Source organism: Pristiophorus japonicus, chromosome 9 (genome assembly GCF_044704955.1).
Source record: "Pristiophorus japonicus isolate sPriJap1 chromosome 9, sPriJap1.hap1, whole genome shotgun sequence".
NCBI classification, from domain to species: Eukaryota; Metazoa; Chordata; class Chondrichthyes; family Pristiophoridae; genus Pristiophorus; species Pristiophorus japonicus.
This window is the reverse complement of record NC_091985.1, coordinates 110,874,647-110,893,887: the sequence shown is the minus strand read 5'-3', so window position 1 is coordinate 110,893,887 and position 19,241 is coordinate 110,874,647. Positions and strand designations below refer to the sequence as shown.

General features: G+C 42.6%; 1 protein-coding gene across 3 annotated transcripts in view; it reads right to left on the bottom strand.

The window, feature by feature from the left end:
• The window catches only part of LOC139273170 (synaptojanin-2-like), a 222,482-nt gene that overhangs the window by 39,798 nt on the left and 163,443 nt on the right, over positions 1-19,241 (bottom strand). For all 3 annotated transcript variants that reach the window (XM_070889701.1, XM_070889699.1, XM_070889700.1), the window contains 4 exons: positions 18,755-18,839; positions 17,868-18,008; positions 11,719-11,911; positions 1,059-1,217 (listed from right to left, as the gene is read on the bottom strand). In XM_070889701.1, coding sequence (XP_070745802.1) covers positions 1,059-1,217; positions 11,719-11,911; positions 17,868-18,008; positions 18,755-18,839 — 578 coding nt within the window. The remainder of the gene's footprint in view (positions 1-1,058; positions 1,218-11,718; positions 11,912-17,867; positions 18,009-18,754; positions 18,840-19,241) is intronic.

Here is a 19,241-nt window from a genome sequence, read left to right as displayed (position 1 = left end):
AAACTCTACAGTCCTGCCACATCCAGTTGGGAATGGTGGTGGACAATTAAACAACGGACTGGAGGAGGAGACGCCATGAACATCCCTATCCTCAATGAGGGCGGAGCACAGCACCCAAGTGCAAAAGACAAGGCTGAAGAGTTTGCAACCATCTTCAGCCAGAAGTGCCAAGTGATGATTCATCTCAGCATCCTCCCGAGGTCCCCACCATCACAGAAGTCAGTCTTCAGCCAATTTGATTCACTCCATGTGATATCAAGAAATGGCTGTGCACACTGGATACATCAACGGCTATGGGCCCAGACAATATCCCAGCTGTCATGCTGAAGACTTTTGCTCCAGAGCTAGCCCTGTCTCTAGCCAAGTTGCTCCAGTACAGCTACAACACTGGCATCTATCCGACAATGTGGAAAATTGCTCAGGTATGTCCTGTCCACAAAAAGCCGGACAAATCCAATCCGGCCATCAATCTACTCTCAATCATCAGCAAAGTGATGGAAGGTGTCGTCGACAGTGCTATCAAGCGGCACTTACACATAAATAACCTACTCAATAACATGCCCAGTGATGGATGGTGTCGTCGACAGTGCTATCAACCAGCACTTACTCACCAATAAGCAACAAAACACACGCTAAATCAGAGTCACATAGACTGCATGAACACCTGGTCGTGTGCTCAAGCCTGCAACATAAGATTTGGATGTTGGGGCAGATTTTTTTCTGTGTATCAAGTTCAAATCAATGGAAGACAATATGTCCCTGTTGTTGATAAGTCATTTAAGCTTTGTTGTTGTCACAGTTGTGTCATCATATAGACTTCTGTAGAATGGAACATTCTTGTAAATAAAACTGCTAGCTGTCCTTTTACTCTTCATTTTAGATACAAATCCTGACATTCCTCACTAGAACATCTTATTGCTTTTAACTTCAGTCAGAAGTGCTTTCATAGATTCATCCAATATCTTCTGATAAACCGTGGCTGTTAAAATAAGATAAAAAGCACTGCATTATGAAAACAAATTGATTTATATTTCCTTCTAATTGTTCTCTGCGCTCACTTTGCTATCAGTCTTCTGATGCTGCAGCTGGTCATAGGCCTGAAGAGCTTTCCAATCGTGTCTCTTAATGTGGTGGAGGACCTCTTCATATGGAAGATCAATGCGGAAGTTTGAATCTCCACACCAAAATACATAGTCGTGGGAGAAAACATTCCTTCCCTGTCACAAGAAAGCAAAACCAAATATTAGGCAATCAAACTGAAGGGATAGGAGATATATTTTTAAATAGATTACTAGAGTAATAGGATGGCGCTGAAGTGAAAGGAAATGCAGAGAATGAACATTATTTGCACATTTCCAACAAAGGACAGATTCAACAGCCACCAACCAGCAACATTTATGGACCTCTCTTTTCTGGCATAGTTTCACATTAGTACACGTTCCATCAGAGTTCCTGTCGTTAGAATCATAGAATGAGACAGCAAATAAGGAGGCCATTCAGCCCATCGTGCCTCTGCCAACTCTGACAGAACTATCGGATCTGTCCCATTCCCCTGCCCTTTCCCCATAGCCTTGCAATTTTTTCGCCTTTAATTATTTATTCAATTTGCTTCCACCACCCTTTCAGGTAGTGCATTCCAGATCATAACAACTCGCTATGTCAAAAAAAAATTCTCATCTCACCTCTGGTTCTTTTGCCAATTACCTTAAATCTGGGTCCTTCGGTTACTAACCCTACTACCACTGGAAACAGTTTGCCCTTATTTACTCTATCAAAACCCTTCATGCTTTTGAACATCTCGATTAAATCTCCGCTGTGATTGCTGACACAGTGTCTGGGGAGGAGCCTGAACACTGGTGTCACACATAGATTAAAGTGTAAGACAGTTGATGAGCAGTGGCAGACATTTAAAGAGATATTTCATAACTCGCAACAAAAATATATTCCAGTGAGAAGGAAAGACTTTAAGAGAAGGCAGAACCATCCGTGGCTAACAAAGGAAATAAGGGATAGTATCAAATTAAAAACAATGGCATACAAAGTGGCCAAGATTAGTGGGAGGGCAGAGGATTGGGAAACTTAAAAAAACAATAAAGGACGATTAAAAAAATAATAAAGAGCAGGAAGATAGATTATGAGAGCAAATTAGCAAAAAATATAAAAACAGATAGTAAGAGTTTCTACAGATATATAAAAAGGAACATAAGAACATAAGAATTAGGAACAGGAGTAGGCCATCTAGCCCCTCGAGCCTGCTCCGCCATTCAACAAGATCATGGCTGATCTGGCTGAAGAGAGTGGCTAAAGTAAATGTTGGTCCCTTAAAGGATGAGACTGGGGATATAATAATGGAGAACAGGGAAATGACAGAGACTTTGAACAAATATTTTGTATCGGTCTTCATGGTAGAAGACACTAAAAACATCCCAATAATGGATAATCAAGGGGCTATAGGGAGGGAGGAACTTAAAACAATCACCATCACTAAAGAAAACGTACTCGGTAAAATAATGGGACTAAAGGTGGACAAGTCTCCAGGACCTGATGGCTTGCATCCCAGGGTCTCAAAAGAAGTGGCTGCAGAGATAATAGATGCAATCTAACAAAATTCCCTGGATTCTGGGGAGGCTACAGCAGATTGGAAAACTGCAAATGTAACGACGCTATTTAAAAAAGAAAGCAGACAGAAAGCAAGAAACTACAGACTAGTTAGCCTAATATCGGTCACTGGGAAATTGCTGGAGTCCATTATTAAGGAAGCAGTAGCAGGGCATTTGGAAAAGCATAATACAATCAAGCAGAGTCAGCATGGTATTATGAAAGGGAAATCATGTTTGACAAATTTGCTGGAATTCTTTGATGATGCAATGAGCAGGGTGGATAAGAGGGAACCAGTGGATGTGGTGTATTTGGATTTCCAGAAGGTATTTGACAAGGTGCCACATAGGTTACTGCACAAGATAAAAGTTCACAGGGTTGGAGGTAATATATTAGCATGGATAGCAGATTGGCTAATTAACAGAAAACAGAGAGTAGGGATAAATGAGTCATTTTCCGGTTGGCAAACGGTAACGAGTGGGGTGCCACAGGGATTGGTGCTGGGACATCAACTATTTACAATCTATATTAATGACTTGGATGACGGGACCGAGTGTAATGTAGCCAAGTTTGCTGATGATACAAAGATGGGTGGGAAAGTAAGTTGTGAGGAGGACACAAAAAATCTTCAAAGGGATATAGACAGGCTGAATGAGTGGGCAAACATTTGGCAGATGGAGTATAATGTGAGAAAATGTGAGATTATCCACTTTGTCAGGAAGTATGAAAAAGCAAATTATAATTTAAATGGAGAGAAATTACAAAATGCTGCAGAACAAAGGGACCTGGAGGTCCTTGTGCATGAAACACAAAAAGTTAGTATGTAGGAACAGTAAATAATCAGGAAGGCAAATGGAATGTTGGCCTTTATTGCAAGGGGGATGGAGTATAAAAGCAGAGAAGTCCTGCTACAACTGTACAGGGTATTGGTGAGGCCACACCTGGAGTACAGTTTTGCTCTCCGTATTTAAGGAGGGATATACTTGCATTGGAGGCAGTTCAGAGAAGGTTGACTAGGAGATCGGGAAGGAGGAGTACAGGGCTGGGGAGTTTGGGGAGGAGTGGGGGGGGGGGCAAGGGGAAGAGATCAGGAGCTTGTGTGTGTCGGGAAAAAGAAGGTTAGGAGCTGGGGGGTAAGCACAGAGAGAATAGTTGGGTGCAGGGGTGGGTGGGGTGGTGGTGGGAGGAAGAATGTGATCCAGGTTGGAGATGGGGGGGAAAATGAGAGAGAGAACATGATCTATATGGGAAGATGGATCACATTTTATCCCCTCTGTTAAGCCTTGAGCATGTTCTTACCCCCCCACGCCCCCTGCCACCCCCTTTACACCTTGTTATCTCTGTCCTCCCCCTCCAAGCCTGGATCATGGTCATGACCATGAACGGAAGGGAGTTGATTTCCCAGAAAGCCGTGTGTGGCAAGTGGCATCACTGGACTGGATAAAATCCGGAGGTCATGACACTGCCACTATTCACTTCATAATATAAACCATGACCCTTACCCCTACACTTTCTACCCAATAAACCCGTTAACAATCTGTGACGCATGCACAATGCCCCAACAGTCTCTGTAGTTCTCACCCAGAGTGTTTAGTTTGACGGAGCAATTAGCAGCAACGTGGGCATTTCCGGTTTTCGATCGACCTGTGATGTCATCCAGGGCATGAGCTGGACCACTGGATGATATCATTCTCAGTGCATGCAAAAAAACCGACAGCTCCACTAGTGACACCACTTGCAATGACTTCACCCTCAACTGTTCTCGTTGAATTAAATGCGCCTCACTAAGCCAAGCTTGCAGCTCAAATTATGTAAAATAATTAATGCTGTGGATTTGTCAAATTTAGAGAAACGGTTACGGCACCCCGCATTATCTCTTGCATCACCCGTTCATGGGCCCACGTTTTTGAAGGGGTCCACAAGTTAACTCGACCATAGCATTGGTGAATAGTTCAGCAGTGTGCAGGTGTTGCCTGACGGCTCCATTGCTGATTCCTACTATAATTCCACCGATTCAAAAACTGGGAGTGACGAGCTCTGATGCATGGGTCTTCTGCACCTTACCTGGGATATTTGTTATGTCCAGTGCACTGGGCCATTTCCCCTTTGCATGTGGAGTGAACCAGTGGAAATAAACTTTCACTATTTAAAAAAAGGTTGGAAGGGTTTAAAACCGGCAACTACAGGCCAGTCAGCCTAATGACAGTGGTGGGGAAACTTTGAGTCAATAATCCGTGACAAAATGTATTGGCATTTGGAAAAGTATGGGCTAATAATTGAAAGCCAGCCTGGATGTGTGAAAGGTAAATCGTGTTTGACTAACTTGATCGAGTTCTTTAATGAAAATAAGAGAGAACATAAGAATTAGGAACAGGAGCAGGCCATCGAGCCCCTCGAGCCTGCTCCACCATTCAAAAAGATCATGGCTGATCTGGCCGTGGACTCAGCTCCACTTACCCGCCCTCTCCCTGTAACCCTTAATGGTTAAAAATCTATCTATCTGTGATTTGAATACATTCAATGAGCTGGCCTCAACTGCTTCCTTGGGCAGAGAATTCCACAGATTCACAACTCTCTGGGAGAAGAAATTCCTTCTCAACTCGGTTTTAAATTGGCTCCCCTTTATTTTGAGGCTGTGCCCCCTAGTTCTAGTCTCCCCGACCAGTGGAAACAACTCTCTGCCTCTATCTTGACTATTCCTTTCATTATTTTAAATGTTTCTATAAGATCACCCCTCATCCTTCTGAACTCCAACGAGTAAAGACCCAGTCTACTCAATCTATCATCATAAGGTCTCCGGAATCAGCCTAGTGAATCGTCTCTGTACCCCCTCCAAAGCCAGTATATCCTTCCTTAAGTAAGGTGACCAAAACTGCACACAGTACTCACCAATACCCTGTATAGTTGCAGCAGGACCTCCTTGCTTTTGTACTCCATCCCTCTCGCAATGAAGGCCAACATTCCATTCGCCTTCCTGATTACCTGCTGCACCTGCAAACTAACTTTTTGGGATTCATGCACAAGGACTCAAAAGAGTTTCATGCACAAGGACCCCCAGGTCCCTCTGCACCGCAGCATGTTGTAATTTCTCCCTATTCAAATAATATTCCCTTTTACTGTTTTTTTTTCCCCCAAGGTGGATGACCTCACATTTTCCGACATTGTATTCTATTGCCAAACCTTAGCCCATTCGCTTAACCTATCTAAATCTCTTTGCAGCCTCTCTGTGTCCTCTACATAACCCGCTTTCCCATTAATCTTTGTGTCATCTGCAAATTTTGTTACACTACACTCTGTCCCCTCTTCCAGGTCATCTATGTATATTGTAAATAGTTGTGGTCCCAGCACCGATCCCTGTGGCACACCACTAACCACCAGAGAGGGTTGATGAGGGTAGCACAGTTGATTTGTATATGGACTTCCAAAAGGCGTTTGATAAAATACCACATAATAGACTTGTTAGCTAAATTAAACGCATTGAATGCAAGGGGACAGAAGGTAGTTGTCGATAGATTTGGATCTGTTTGGAGACCGGTCACCAGTGGTTTCCCACAGGATCTGTATTGGGACTGTTGCTCTTTACTACTTTTATTAATGATCTGAATGTAGGTGTTGGGGACACGATCTGCAAATTTGCAGATGATACTAAGATTTGTGCGTGTGTCAGGTCCATAGATAATGCTCGACTGCTTAAAGTGGATCTTGATGTATTGGGGGATTGGGCTCGTGACTGGCAAATGCTGTTTAACTTGGAAAAGTGCAGTGTTATGCTTGCGGCAGGGCAAATACAGATAATACTTACACCATTCAGGGAAAAGCATGAAAGCAGGTGGAGAAAAAAAAAAAGAGAGATCTGGGCATTCTAGTGCACAGATCTCTAAAGGTTCATGAACAATGCCCTGAAGCAATAGCTGGAGTGAATAAGTGCTGGGGTGTATTTATAGATTATTGATTGTAAGACAAAGCATACTATTTTGGTCATTGTACAAGACCATGGTCAGTTTTAGTCTCCTCACATGCTAGGTGATATTTTCGCTCAATTCCTTCGAGCAAGAGATGGACCTATTTCTGGCTGGGTTGAGATCACCTTATATAAAAGGTAGGTAACTGCAAGGAATTCAGGGCCAGTGTGATATCCTGGACAAGTTTTGACCACCGAGGGGTTTGGAGAGGAATTTCGCAGATATTTTCCCCCAACATGGTCTGGGCTTTAACCTGTTTTTTCGCCTGTCCCAGGAGATCACATGGTTTTTAGGTGGGGTGTAAAGTGTATATATTGAAATAAACAGTGTGGGACAGGCTTAATGGACCAGAGAGCCTTTTCCTGTCCATCATTATTTGTATGTATACCGAAATCCAGATAATTAAGATATATCAAAAAGAGCTGATCCCAATACCCACCACTGGGGGATATCACTGTATACTTCCCTCCAGTCTGAAAAAAAACCACTCACCTCTACACCTGCTTTCTGTCTCTCAGCTAGTTCCATAGCCATGCTGCCGCTGCCATTGCCTCTTTAATCCCACGGATTCAATTTTGCTAACAAATCTATTATGTGGCACTTTATCAATCGCCTTTTGAAAGTCCATAAACAAATCAAATTGCATTACCCACATCCACCCTCTTCGTTACTTCATCAAGAACTCAAATCAAGTTAGTCAAACAGGAGTGACCTTTAACAAATCCGTGCTGGCAGTCATTTATTAACCCATATTTTTCCAAGTGGCTATTAGTTTGTGTCTCGGATTATTGCGTCTAAAAGTTCCCACACCACCAATATTAGGCTCACTGGCCTATAGTTGGGTTTACCCCTCTCCTTTTTTGATCAAGAGGTGTAACATTTGCAATCCTCCTGTCCACTGGCAGCACTCCCATATCTATGGAGAATTGACAGATTATGTCCAGAATCTCCACAATTTCCACCCTTACTTCCCTCAGTCTAGGATGCATCCCAGCTGGACCAGACGACTTTTCCACTTTGAGCACTGCCAACTTTTTAAGTACCTCTTCATTTTTATCCCATCCAATTTCTCCCCTGTCAAATGTTTCAAAAGTGACACATTTTTTAATGTCATAATACTCCTATGAAGCTCCTTGGTATGCTTCACTATGTTAAAGGCGCTATATAAATAAAAATTGTTGTTGTACTACCATCTCCTTTACTGTGACATTGGCAGCATCCTCTTCTTTTGGGAAGACAGATGCAAAGTATTCATTTTGTACATCAGTTATGTCCTCTGCCTCAACAAGATCTCCTTTTTCGTGCCTAATTGACCCCACCCTTTCGTTGGCTATCCTTTTACAATTTATATGTTTATAAAAGACTTCCACAGCAACAGTCTGAGGTTAAATTCTGCTGACTGGTGCTGTGGCAGGCCTGTAGTAGTCTTGGGTTTGGCCAGATGTACTACTTACCTGCACTGTGACATGGCTCTTCGGGTAGTTTTGTTAACTGAACACCAGGTGTTGCATTTTTAAAAAAGCACCTTGCGCATGTCTGAGTGGATCCTCTTTGCTTTTGTCACCACCCTCAACTTAAATCTGTGTTAGGCAGAACTAGAAGTTCTATAGCATGGCAACTTCCATACTTGTTAATAGTTTAGTTCTTCAAGGATACTGTAGTGCATTGATGTAACTGGAGTAATTAAACACAAAAGCCTGGAGTTTCCTCCACACCTGTGCCCAGAGAGACACGTTATTTGGACACAATCCAATTAAGTGGCGTAAACGATCACGGAATTTTGGTCGCAAAGTACGTCCAAGTTTCCGCGATTGTTTACATCCGCCCACCAAGCTTTCCATCCAAACGAATCTCCGCTCACAAAATTGGCCACCCACAACTCTCAAATGTCAGCATCCTCCAATTGTGCTGGATCAGGAGGGGCAGGGGGGCAGGGGGGCTGGGGGTGGTCTCAAAATTACGTCAAGATTGCCAGAGAACAGCAGGAAGAAAAAATATTTTTCTGGTCTTTTAATTGCAATTTGAAAGTGTTTTTAAAAAATGATCCTCACTGAGACTTGCTCTATTATTATCTGTTCCTTTAAATACATTTTTATGACAGTACAATTCATGTTCAAAATTGAAAAGTTATCCAGATTGTAGGTTCTTATAGATGCTGTGCCTGATGTGCATCAATGATGGCAAAATGAGTTGAAACTTTAAATATTAAGACTCAGAAAAGAAATATATCGTGTGGGTTTGGCATTTCCTTGTTTATGCTGATTTATGCCCATTCATACCTATTTTAAGCTCTGGTGCATGCTAGTGAGATTGGAGGATAAGGATATTTGGGTGTAACTTCACATTGGCACAATTTCAGGTACAACCAAGGAGGAACCAACTTCTAAATCTCAGCCTTGCATTATTATGGGCAGGCACAACACAATCAATTCAGCTGTACTCAATTCTAGTTAGTTTTCATGCATATAACCAAAGAGAGTATACATTTATAGAAACACAACGGTCAATCAAGTGTGCTAACACAGTCTGAATGAAAATAGCATATCTGGATCCAATTATCGCACAACAATCAGGAAAATTTAAAAATGCATATTGTGGGAGACAGGCATAGAACATGTTAATGAATGTCACAGTATGAAACAGGTCAACTGTTTAAACACGCACCTGTTTATTCATCAATGCCGCCAGCTTTATACCTAATCCCTGCCCTTATCTGGTTTTAGACACAGGAAAAAATGGCAAACCTAAGTGTCTCTGATTTGTATCCTATATATCAATCCAAAGAAAATCAAGTCAACAAAATTCAGAGGTTCAAAGTCAGTCCAGATTGTGCAGCCATTCAAGGAATGCTTTAATATCAGAGGGGATGGGGGAAATAAGAATTACATTTACATAGCCGCATTGTTGTATCATGAGGTTTGGATAAGGTTTTAGTTCCTCAACTTGATTTTCTAGATCAAATATCAGCACTTACACTGAAGGAACAGAAAAAATTAATTACGAACAGTGACTGAACTTTATTCATTTTTTTTTGAACAAAGGATTTTTTAATGTTCAAAAATCTCATCCTACCTTGATTATGCAATGCTACAATTCATTTTTGGAAGAAGAATAGCCCTCTGAATTACTCAAGTCATTGTCATTATGTCTAGTTTCAAGGTGACAGCCCTAGCCGTTGCACCCCAGCCACCACACGGGCTTGACAGAGTTAGGTCTTGGTCCAGTGGCAAGGATTAACCAAGACGACTGGAGACCAGCTCTGCTGCATGGACCTAGTGCGCACACACATTGCAGTGTGGGCTGGCCCGTGCTGCCCCTGGGTCCTTGCCTCTTCTGGACCCCAAACTCTCACCTCTCCTAGGCCCCGATCACATCCCTCTATGAACTCTTGCCGCTCCTTCACCCCAACCTCGCCACTCCTGCTGTACCTGCCCGCACTGCAGTCAGCTGTCGCCCTCCTGCAGCAGTATGCCACTGCACGCTGCTCCCTCTAATGGCCCCGGCCTGCTGAGTAGAGACAGCAGCGTGCGGCAGCCCGGCCCAGAAATTGCCGCAGTCCCAGCCTGCAAGACCTCCACCAACTAGAAGGACAAGGACAGCAGGTGTATGGGAACATCACCACCTCTAAGTTCCCCTCCCAAGTCACACACCATCCTGACTTGGAAATATATCACCGTTCCTTCATTGTCACTGGGTCAAAATCTTGAAATTCCCTCCCTAACAGCATTATAGGAGCCCCTTTCATCAGATAGACTCCAACGGTTCGAGAAGGCAGCTCACTACCACCTTTTCAAGGGCAGTTAGGAATGGGCAATAAATGCTGGCCTTGTCTCTGACTTCCACATCTTGTGAATAAATGAAAAAAAAATCTTCAAATCCATCCACAGCCTCTCCCCTCCCTCCCTGATCTGCTCCAGCTCTATGTCCCTGAGCTCACCCACCAGTCCTCCAACATCAACCTACTTCTTCCTCCCTGTTCCCTCTGCTCCACCAAGGGTGGTCACTCCTTTACCAACTTGCCCCTTGCTCAGCATCTCTGCCTTGCCAACTCCTTGCCAGCTTTCCAAAACCTCAAAGGCCCTCCTCTTTCACCACGCTTTTACACCCCCTGACCCTCATACTGCTCCTTCCTCCCCACCACTCACCCCCCTGGCTCAGTGTCCACTTGCTAGCCACCACTTTGTGAAGTGCTGTGGCACTTTCTTTTCAATGAGCATTACGGAAATGTAAGTGATTCCACCATTTTTTTTGATGATTCTTTGACTTATATTTATAGTTTTCATAAATGTGAATGAAGCGCCTTAAGGCATTTTACTATGTTAAAGGTGCTATATAAATACAAGTTGTTGTTGTTATTTATATTGACTTGTATTCTCCTTAATTTCTTTTTCCTTCCCTTATATTTACATTTTATATTTCCCTTAGAAATACATTATTTTTTATAACTTTTTTCTGTATTATCCCACTATATTTATCGTGCGTCTCTATTCTAAACCTCACTTTTGCTCTAATCTCTCTATCCATGTAAGCTCAACCTTTGACACACCCTTTTCCTTCTGGTCAGAATGCATTTGACTCGTGCCTTACCCATCTCAAATTCGTTTAGGTTTGCAGTTGGGGAACATATGTGAAATCTCACTATTATGAATATCGCAATCTTTCAACTTACACTGCTTGATCTGCCGTTTTTTCCAACCAATTCTCTTTCATCACAATGAAATTAGTTAATCACCTTCAACTTTTGACTCCTTTTTTTCTTCAATAAATTTCAATGTAAATTAGTTTATGGTCTTCTCTAACCTATAGGTTACTTTCTTGCCCTGCTTCAAATATCTTTGATACATCATTATGATATTTTCCATTTTCCACACCAGCTATTCTGATTAAAGTTGCCTTTCAGTGCCAGGTATGGCACAGCTTTGTGCTACAGGCCCAGGAACAAGAGGAACAGTGTTGAGATTAACCACATTAATTTATGCAAGACTGTTATACCCAGCAAAGAGAAACTTTAATTCTGAGCAAACGGAGAATTATTCAATTCCAGAGTTTGGACTAGATTTGAATCTGGTCCCAGAGGTAAAACAACAGTGTGTTAATTCACTACAACACCCAGTGTCCCCTTCATTCTAAATGTTTGTGCGTAAGAAAAATTAAATACCATTGGGAAGCTGAGTTTCTGCATGATTTCTCTATAATCTTCATTTCTTTCTTTCACTTGTGACTGTCCAGCTGTCAGATGGGCGCATATAAAGCAGAGTGTGGTGCTGTAAAACTGCAGGCGAACAGCCACTGCTCCTTTGTTCCCAGCCTTTCCTCCCATCCCAGTCTTCACCCGATCCACAGCAACTTTTCTGGAAAAAGAGAAAGAATGAAAAATGGTTCTTATTTGTATTTTGCCTCCCATTTCCCCACTTATTTTACTGATAAGAACATAAGAAATAGGAGCAGGAGTCGGCCATAAGGCCCCTCGAGCCTGCTCCACCATTCGATTAGATCATGGCCGAACTTCGACATGAACTACACTTTCCCACCCTATCCCCATATCCCTGATTCCCTTACTGCCCAATAATCTCGCGATCTCGGTCCTGAATATACTCAACGACTTAGCATCCACAAGCCCTCATCTTTCAGCCAGGATATTCCAGAGCCCAGTGGTGTGGACTTCTCCGTAGCTTCAGAAATGAAAATATGGGAGCTGAATTTGAGGTCAGAGGGGATTGTGAGGCCAAGAATGTCAATGGCAGAGTCACAATGAAGAGACAGTTGGTTAGATTTAAAAAGTCTTTTTAGAAAATTGAATGAAAAAAGATTTCCATTACCTCACTAAGGGCATAGAGAGTACATCAAAATATAATAACTTAGCCACGACACAACCAGAGGACTGGAGGTTATATCCCTTGATACCAAATTAATTGAAGAAACTGATGATTGTAGAGTCAGGAAATAATGGATGGGGTTGGATAACAAATGCATATAGTCACTGATAAGAAGGAACAGAATGGGAGATGAAAGAGTGTCCTGGGGAAACCTAGAGTTAATGGGGAAAATAAATAGAGGATGAACAGTCAGCTATTGCACAGATAGACCAATCGGAGAAGAAACGAGGTAGCTATGACAAGAGCTTTGGATTGTATGTATACTGTGCAGCACTCTATCTAAGAATTTGGAGATTTCCACAGCGATGACATGTGATTCACTTTGTTATTCAAAAGCAAGAGTTCCAAAGAGGCATGACATTGGCAAGATGATCAACACTGGACCAGCCATACTGACACCCATACCAGTGATCATGGGTTATCTCAGAACTTTCAAGGTGATGCAATTTGAAAGTTGACACCAACCGTAGAAAGTGCCGATGTGAGGACAATGGTGCTGTTATTTAAAGGGTAAGAGGCTTCACCTTCCTGAGGGACAGGGAGAACAAAAGGAAATTTATAAGGAGAAATAAAAATAGCCAGAAGACAGACTTTAGTTTTAACCTGCAACTTGACCCAATTTTCAAACATTTTGTGAAGTCACCTAGCCTAGTTTTCAGAGAAGAGCATGCAAGAATATAACAATTTTGTTTAGGTTTGGAGTTGGGGAACATATATGAAATCTCACTGTTATGAACATCCCACTTCTCAATCTTTCAACTTGCATCAGCCTAATTTTTAGATATAACTTGAAATACAGCTGACAATTTTGAGAAAGATGTGATGTCTGAGAACTGTTCATGGTTAAGCTGATTGTGTTTCTGTTAAATATGTTCGCATACCATCAATACCTGACAACAATGTATGGGTGCTATCAAAACTTTCAAAAGCTAGGACTCTAAATCAAGTCCAAGTGGCTTTGCAGGTCTGAACTATCCAAACAAGAAAGATGTCCTTTAGTATCCTGAATGCTAAACCACTTCTAGAATTCATTAGACTGGGGCCTATGTTGAACAGGAAAGATCCCAAGAGTGCTTTAATTATAATAAAAATATTACATTTAGCTTTTACACATTCAAAAGCCTTCCTGGTAACCTGTTCAGATTCCAATCATAAAATATCTCGTTCTCTGAACGATGGACTTAAATTCATTTTTATAAAAACGCAGCTACTATTACAAATAAATAGTCAAGCTTCTATCCAAAGATAAATGACAGTAAGAACAAGCATTTATATAGCACCCTTAAAGTACACAAAACTCTACACAGAGGTGGAATCAAAAAATGGAATGCTGAGCTAAAGAAGGAGATATTGGGAGGAATGATCAAAACAGGTGGGTTTTAAAGAGGGTCTTAAAGGAAAAGGAGGCGAGAGAGCTGGGGAAGCACAGAAGTTTATGGAAAGAATTTTAAAGGGTTGGGCCTAGTACTTGAAGGCATGGCCAGTAATGACAGGAGGATGAACAAGAGACCAGAGTTGAAGGATGGAAAGTTTGGGGACCAAGTTGTTGGAGGGCTAGAGAAGATTTCAGAGATCGGGAGGGGCAAAGCCACAAAGGAATTTAAACAGAAGGATGAGAATTTTAAATTTGAAGCTTTGGGGTACTAAGAGCCAATGTAGTTCAATGAGGTCAGGGATGATGGGTTAACTGGAATTGGTGCAAGATAGGATACAGGCACCAGAGTTTTGAATCAGCTAAAGTTTATAGAGGGAGTGGAGGACGGGAGGACAGCCAGGAGAGCATTGGAATAGACAAGTCTGAACTTGTCAAAGGCATGGATGAGGGTTTCAGCAGCAGATGAGCTGAGACAGGAGCAGGCAATGTACTGAGATGAAGTAGTCGGTCTTTCTGATGGAGAGGTTATGCAATCGGAAGTTTAGCCATTAGAACGCCGTTGACCTGGCTGTACGGGACCAACAGAACGCTGCGCGGCCATGCAGCTTAAACAGAACATTGCACCTGAGGAGAAGAAATGGAGACCTGGAGTAGTCTGGTTTGTGTGGGAATGGGGTCTCATAGAAAAGATGGTGTGAGGGGAGATGGGAGAGAAACTGGAGAAAGATGCATGATTAGGGCTAGGTAAGGGGGGAGCCGAAGGGGAGTTTTGCCTTGGTGGTTAGAGAAAGGGCAGGCAGAAGCAGCAGAGGCACTTGATGGATGGTCTTACTGGTAGGGACAAAGAAGTCCAAGAGCAGCCCACACTTTTATTTATTCCTTCTCAGGATGTGGGCATCGCTTTCAAGGCCAGCATTTAATTCCCATCCCGAGTTGCCCTGGATAAGGTGGTGGTGAGCCGCCTTCTTGAACCACTGCAGTTCATGTGGTGAAGGAGCTCCCACAGTGCTATTAGGTAGGGAGTTCCAGGATTTTGAACTAGCAACGATGAAGGAATGGGGAATGGCGATATATGTTTAAGTCAGGATGATGTGTAAATTCATTACTGCAGGCAATTGTGGTCCATGATTACATTGCGCCTGTTGCAATGCAGGCGGCATGTAAAAGCCATCCTGCATGCTGGTTAACATGATTGTTGGGGCAGCTAGCAGGAAATGGAAGGAGTGGATGTTTAAAACGGTGGATCCGTTACCAATTAAGCAGACTACTTTGCCCTGGATGGTGTTCAGCTTCCTGAGTATTGCTAGTGGGGGATTCAACAATGATAATGCCACTGAAAGTCAAGAGGAGGTGGTTAGATTTTTTCTTGTTGGAGATGGTCATTGCCTGTGCGGCACAAATCTTACTTGTCACTTATGAGTCCAAGCCTGGATGTTGTCCAGGTCTTGTTGCATGCAGGCATTGACTGCTTCATTATCTGAGCAATTGCGAATGGAACTGATACCGCAATCATCAGCGAACAGCTGCAATTCTGACATGATGGAGGGAAGCTCATTGATGAAGCAGGTGAAGATAGTTGGGCCTAAGACCAACTTGTTGAAAGTGAAGGTGGAGGGTGAGGGGGATTTAAGGAGATGGTTAACAGTGGAGAAATAAAGTCAGAAGCTGCCTTTGCTCTCCAGGATGATTCTGGATTAATGAGTGGTCTTAGTAGAGGTGAGTAAGATCCAATAGCACTTCATGTGGTCCGAACAGATCTAGTGATGGATGAATAAGCCAGTTGTGCGACAGATATGTTCAAGTCTGCATCCCTTGGATTTGAGAAGCGAACATGGGGCCTTACCAGGGAGAACAACTATGTCAGGTGCGAGTAAAAGTTTTGCTGGAAACAAGGGCATTCAAAGGTGGAGGTGAGGGAGTGGTTGAGCACATCAACAGCTCAAGTATTGCAGTGAATCCAAAGGCTCGGCAGTTAGGAGTTTGAAAGGGAAATTGTAAGTGGCTTGGGGAAACAATTTTTTCCAGGGACGGATGCAAAATGAAATGGGATTGAAGTGGGTGGAGAGTTGTGGGTAATGAGGTATCCCAAGGAAATGGTCATAGATGGTCCGTGGAAGTTGAGAGGTCATGGAAGATAGCAAGTTTGAATGGGTAGCCGTGAACATGAGTAGATAGGGTGCTGGGAGAGAGGGATTACCGAGTGACCGTGTGAGGGAGCTGGATTAACATCAGTAGAGATACAGTCAGTAACACAGGGCACTGGGGGAAACTGATGGGATTGAAGGCTGATAAATCCCCGGGGCCTGATAGTCTGCATCCCAGAGTACTTAATGAAGTGGCCCTAGAAATAGTGGATGCATTGGTGATTATTTTCCAACAGTCTGTTGACTCTAGATCAGTTCCTATGCATTGGAGGATACCTAATGTAACACCACTTTTTAAAAAGGGAGGGAGAGAGAAAACGGGTAATTATAGACCGGTTAGCCTGACATCAGTAGTGGAGAAAATGTTGGAATCAATCATTAAGGATAAAATAGCAACGCATTTGGAAAGCAGTGGCAGGATTGGACCAAGTCAGCATAGATTTATGAAAGGGAAATCATGCTTGACGAATCTTCTGGAATTTTTTGAGGATGTAACTAGCAGAGTGGACAAGGGAGAACCAGTGGATGTGGTGTATTTGGACTTTCAAAAGGCTTTTGACAAGGTCCCGCACAAGAGATTGGTGTGCAAAATTAAAACACATGGTATTGGGGGCAATGTGCTGACGTGGATAGAGAACTGGTTGGCAGACAGGAAGCAGAGAGTCGGGATAAACGGGTCCTTTTCAGAATGGCAGGCAGTGACTAGTGGAGTGCCGCAGGGCTCAGTGCTGGGACCTCAGCTCTTTACAATATACATTAACGATTTAGATGAAGGAATTGAGTGTAATATCTCCCAAGTTTGCGGATGACACTAAACTAGGTGGCGGTGTGAGCTGTGAGGAGGACGCTAAGAGGCTGCAGAGTGACTTGGATAGGTTAGGTGAGTGGGCAAATGCATGGCAGATGCAGTATAATGTGGATAAATGTAAGGTTATCCATTTTGGGGTCAAAAGCACGAAGGCAGAATATTATCTGAATGGCGGCAGATTTGGAAAAGGTGAGGTGCAACGAGACCTGGGTGTCATGGTTCATCAGTCACTGAAAGTGGGCATACAGGTACAGCAGGCGGTGAAGGCGGCAAATGGTATGTTGGCCTTCATAACTAGGAGATTTGAGTATAGGAGCAGGGAGGTCTTACTGAAGTTGTACAGGGCCTTGGTGAGGCCTCACCTGGAATATTGTGTTCCATTTCGGTCTCCTAATCTGAGGAAGGACGCTCTTGCTATTTTGAGGAAGTGCAGCGAAGGTTCACCAGACTGATTCCAGGGATGGCTGGGCTGTCATATGAGGAGAGACTGGATCAACTGGGCCTTTATTCACTGGAGTTTAGAAGGATGAGAGGGGATCTCATAGAAACGTATAAGATTCTGACGGGACTGGACAGGTTAGATGCAGGAAGAATGTTCCCGATGTTGGGGATGTCCAGAACCAGGGGACATAGTCTTAGGATAAGGGGTAGGCCATTTAGGTCTGAGATGAGGAGAAACTTCTTCACTCAGAGAGTTGTTAACCTGTGGAATTCCCTGCTGCAGAGAGTTGTTGATGTCAGTTCATTGGATATATTCAAGAAGGAGTTAGATATGGTCCTTACAGCTAAAGGGATCAAGGGATATGGAGAGAAAGCAGGAAAGGGGTACTGAGGGAATGATCAGCCATGATCTTATTGAATGGTGGTGCAGGCTCGAAGGGCCGAATGGCTTACTCCTGCACCTATTTTCTATGTTTCTATAGTTTAACTGGAAGTTAATGTTTAGGAAAGCAATGAATTCAGAGGAGAAAGGGCAATGGGAGCTGAGATGGAGAATGGCGTCACTTAAAGAGCTTTAAAAAATTAGTGTTTTAAGCTACAAAATCCAAATATCTCAATGCAATTTAACACAATCAAATTTTGCTTCAAATAGCAGCTGCTAACCTAATGTAGGGTACATGATGGAGTCGGACAAAAATATACAGACAGACACCCACTAGTTGCCCTGAAGACAGCATGATGTACTTGTGCGTCCTGGAGATTGCCTTCTGAAGCTGTTCTGCCCACATTTTCTTGTTAGTTGTGCTGCAAAAAAATTGTGGTAAAGCTTAAAAAAAATGTTGCAATACTTTATTAGGGATAGCACTACCAGGTATTTTACCTGATCAACCAATATCTAAGGTATTGAGAAATAGGGAAAACTATAGTGTAATAAATTTAATATGAATACGAAGGTTTGGGCCAGAAATTTGTCTCGGGCGACGATGCAAAACAGGCGGTATTGGGTCGGCCGCCCGTTATACGCAGCGTCTGATACTCCAGTGACTGCAATGGAACCGAGTATCAGGTACTGCGTATAACAGGCGGCCAATCTGAAACCACCCATTTTGCAGCATCGCTCTAGATGAATTTTTAGGCCATTCTATTCATTTTCAAATTAGATGTTTTAATTTCAGATTTCCAGCATTTGCAGTTTTTCTTTTCAATTAGTAAACTGAGTTAGATTAGCATAGATAACATTCTCTCTTTTAGCTTACTGAATACATGCTCCAATTTTCATAATATGGCACACATCTTGCATTATTGGGAAGGTTTGCTTGTACTGAACTTAGGTTATGTATGTAAGTTAGTCCCAATTTAAAACAATTAGGATGGTTTTAAAACAATTAGGATGGTAATAACATAATTGGTATCAATGAGGACAACAAAAGGCACTATTAATCATCCACTCAGAAGCAAAATCACCGATAATAAAACCACGAAACGTCAAACAACCCTTTGAAACCTACCCACTGAAACTAAAATCATCAGATGAGTTGAGAGTTGCTCACCTAGCATTGACAATGTTTCCTGCATTGAGCTCCACCATTTCCTGAAATCCAACAGCAAAGATATCTGGTGGGCAGCTCTCATTATCTATGTAAAGAACAAAACGGACAATCAAATTTTGCTTCAAATTACTATAATCATCATTCAGATCTACAGGAACACGCATTATTTTTCAAATCATTTATGCCATTGATCTAAAACTTAACAAAACTTTAATGATTTGATATCCAGATCTTATTTGAACTAGTGGTTAAATTGATTACCGCAGGATATTGGCGTCTGCGATTAAACTACGCCTGTTGACTGCAATGCAGGCACAGCACATAAAATCCATGCTGCCTGCTGATTAATATGATTGCTCGGGAAGCCACGTTGTCATGCTGAATATTGGCTGCACGCAATAGGAGCGAGCCTGATATGGGGAGTGTACAATGCTACTTAAAGGCAACCAGCACCTCAAAGGGGAGGTGTATTGTGCCTGCAAATCCA